Below are 2,180 nucleotides of genomic sequence, written 5' to 3' on the forward strand. Positions count from 1 at the left end.
TGGCGACATGGAAAGGACATTATAGAGTCCTCGAAAATTTCGGGCTTTGATGGAAATGCTGCTGGGGAAGTTGCAGCGTTGGGCCGCTCGGACGTCATTCGACGTAACGCAGGAAATTACGAAAGTTGAATTCGGCAGAGGGCTGGCGGAGGGCCTCCATTAAATTATCTTCGGCTCTCGGCCTACAGCCCTGTAGTACGGCCCGCCGCATTTCGATTCCCCTCGTCTTCCGGTCTGATGAACGATTTTCCGAACTGCCAGAGTTACCAGGCGCAGCGGCCGGAGGGCGCTTTGTTTGTCAAAGCGGTAACAACGTCACGGGCTGCTCGACGCTCTGTCTTTGCACTGGTTTCGTGTCTCCTTCGTTCTAAAGTAAACATATTTCATTTGGGCGATTCGTCGCCTCGTGCATGAATCATCCGACTGTCCTTAACCACCTCGTGTCTTTGCTTCATTCGGTTCGGTCGGTCTGTACTACTTCTATCTGCTCGCTTGAGCTTCACTGTCATTCAAGCAATTCTTAATGTAATGCAATAACCATTGCTCCGTGTTGTCTTGCAGTACGGAAAGCAGCTCAGGGAGAACTACAGGGCTTTCAAGAACAAACAGTGCGAGCAGGGAGGTGGAAGTCCCAAAGAACAATACAACAGCTACAATGTGCCGAACGTGAGTATTTAACTCTTAACTTTTTTTCCCTATCTCTTTAGCAATCAAGATCTATGAAGATGTCAACTAATGAGATTATTATCTTGAACGCGGATCAATCGTGCCTCCTTGAGGCTAGCGCAGCCACAAAGATCAGCCCTCAATTACGTTATAGATCTTTTCAATTTTCTTTGCCGGCGCTTCTAGGTTTAAGGACGTCTCGTTCAACCCCCTCAGGGAGAACACGTGCACCAAATAGTTAAAAAAATTATCATAGCAAGTACCGGTAGACACAAAATTAAATTGATCCAAAGGTAGGTGCTGGTCGGATCTCCTGATCATCATCCATTTCCGCGTTCAGATTTACGTTGGAAACCAGCAACCGACGCAGCGACGACCTTAGGTACCAGCAATTCGCTGAATTAATATATTTGCCCGGGAAAGATTCCCTGGACTTGCACCCCACTCTCTTGGACTCCATCCTCGAGACCTCAATATTCTCCAAGTTCACTCAAGTCTTTCCCAAGTCTCCGCTTTCGTCCCTGGCTCTCACCGACTTGACTCTTCCGGAGCTTGGTAGTGGTCAGGTCGAAGGTCGGTCGGGTCACGTCAAGAATTGAGTTATACGAAGTGGCCACTCAGGAAAAAGTTGCTCCGCCACGTACCCCAAGGCAATATCGTTCCGTCGGTCACAAGGATTCAACTCGGCTTACTGCATTTCAGGATAATCGTCCTGTCTATGATTTCAGCCCGAGGACTCTGCGACAATACCGGAGATATGACATTTTCCAGGTACTCGAATAACTTGAACTTCTTCACGGATTCCTTGAGAAGCAGTGCCGACTTGTGTTCGAGGCTGAGCACGTAGCCGACCCACTGACTCCCGTTGCTCCCGTTTACAATCCTTGGGATCCTCCGGGAGACTTTTTCTTCTGCACCTTCATTCTCGCCAATTTTTCTCCACTAACCTCACTCTCGCTCCCTGTATTATTTCATCCATTCGTTAAGCCGTAATCGAATAACGGAGAGTGAAAAAGATATGTGGCGCCGCTGCTCTTGGGTAATGATTAACACGGGTAGCGGTCAGTCTAATGATTTTTCGACAAAGACGAGAACAGGCGATCCTGCTCGCCCACTGAAAAATAATCGCAATCCCGTTCGTACGTTGGTCGTGTCACTGATGAACAATGTTCAAAGTGACATGTTCATACTGTTTCAATGAATCCTTTTGACACGTATCGTTGCGAATCGACAGGTACTCGGTCAAAGTTGAAAGATGGTTCAGTCGGTCAGGCCGAAAAATTATGACGTCGAAAATAAAGGATGAAAGAATCTTTAGCAGGAGTAACGTTATCCGGGATAAATAAATTTCTTTTGCACGAAAGAAAGAGATGACTAATGCAGTGAAAAAGAACGACTAAGCATCGATTCGAACGGAGTCCGTTGCATTTCTGCAGTTAAGCTCGTTGTCTCTGGTTCAGTTGAGAAGCGCAAACCGTAACGCTTTAGCTAGAAACACAGCTAGAGCCGTGAGG

At 47.3% G+C, this 2,180-nt stretch overlaps 1 protein-coding gene across 1 annotated transcript in view; it reads left to right on the forward strand.

Moving 5' to 3' along the window:
* The window catches only part of LOC107273176 (growth factor receptor-bound protein 14), a 66,379-nt gene that overhangs the window by 44,635 nt on the left and 19,564 nt on the right, over positions 1–2,180 (forward strand). The window contains exon 5 of the mRNA XM_015751086.2: positions 562–666. Coding sequence (XP_015606572.2) covers positions 562–666 — 105 coding nt within the window. The remainder of the gene's footprint in view (positions 1–561; positions 667–2,180) is intronic.

This window comes from Cephus cinctus, unplaced genomic scaffold (assembly GCF_000341935.2).
Source record: "Cephus cinctus unplaced genomic scaffold, Ccin1 Ccin1_scaffold1474, whole genome shotgun sequence".
Taxonomy (NCBI): domain Eukaryota; kingdom Metazoa; phylum Arthropoda; class Insecta; order Hymenoptera; family Cephidae; genus Cephus; species Cephus cinctus.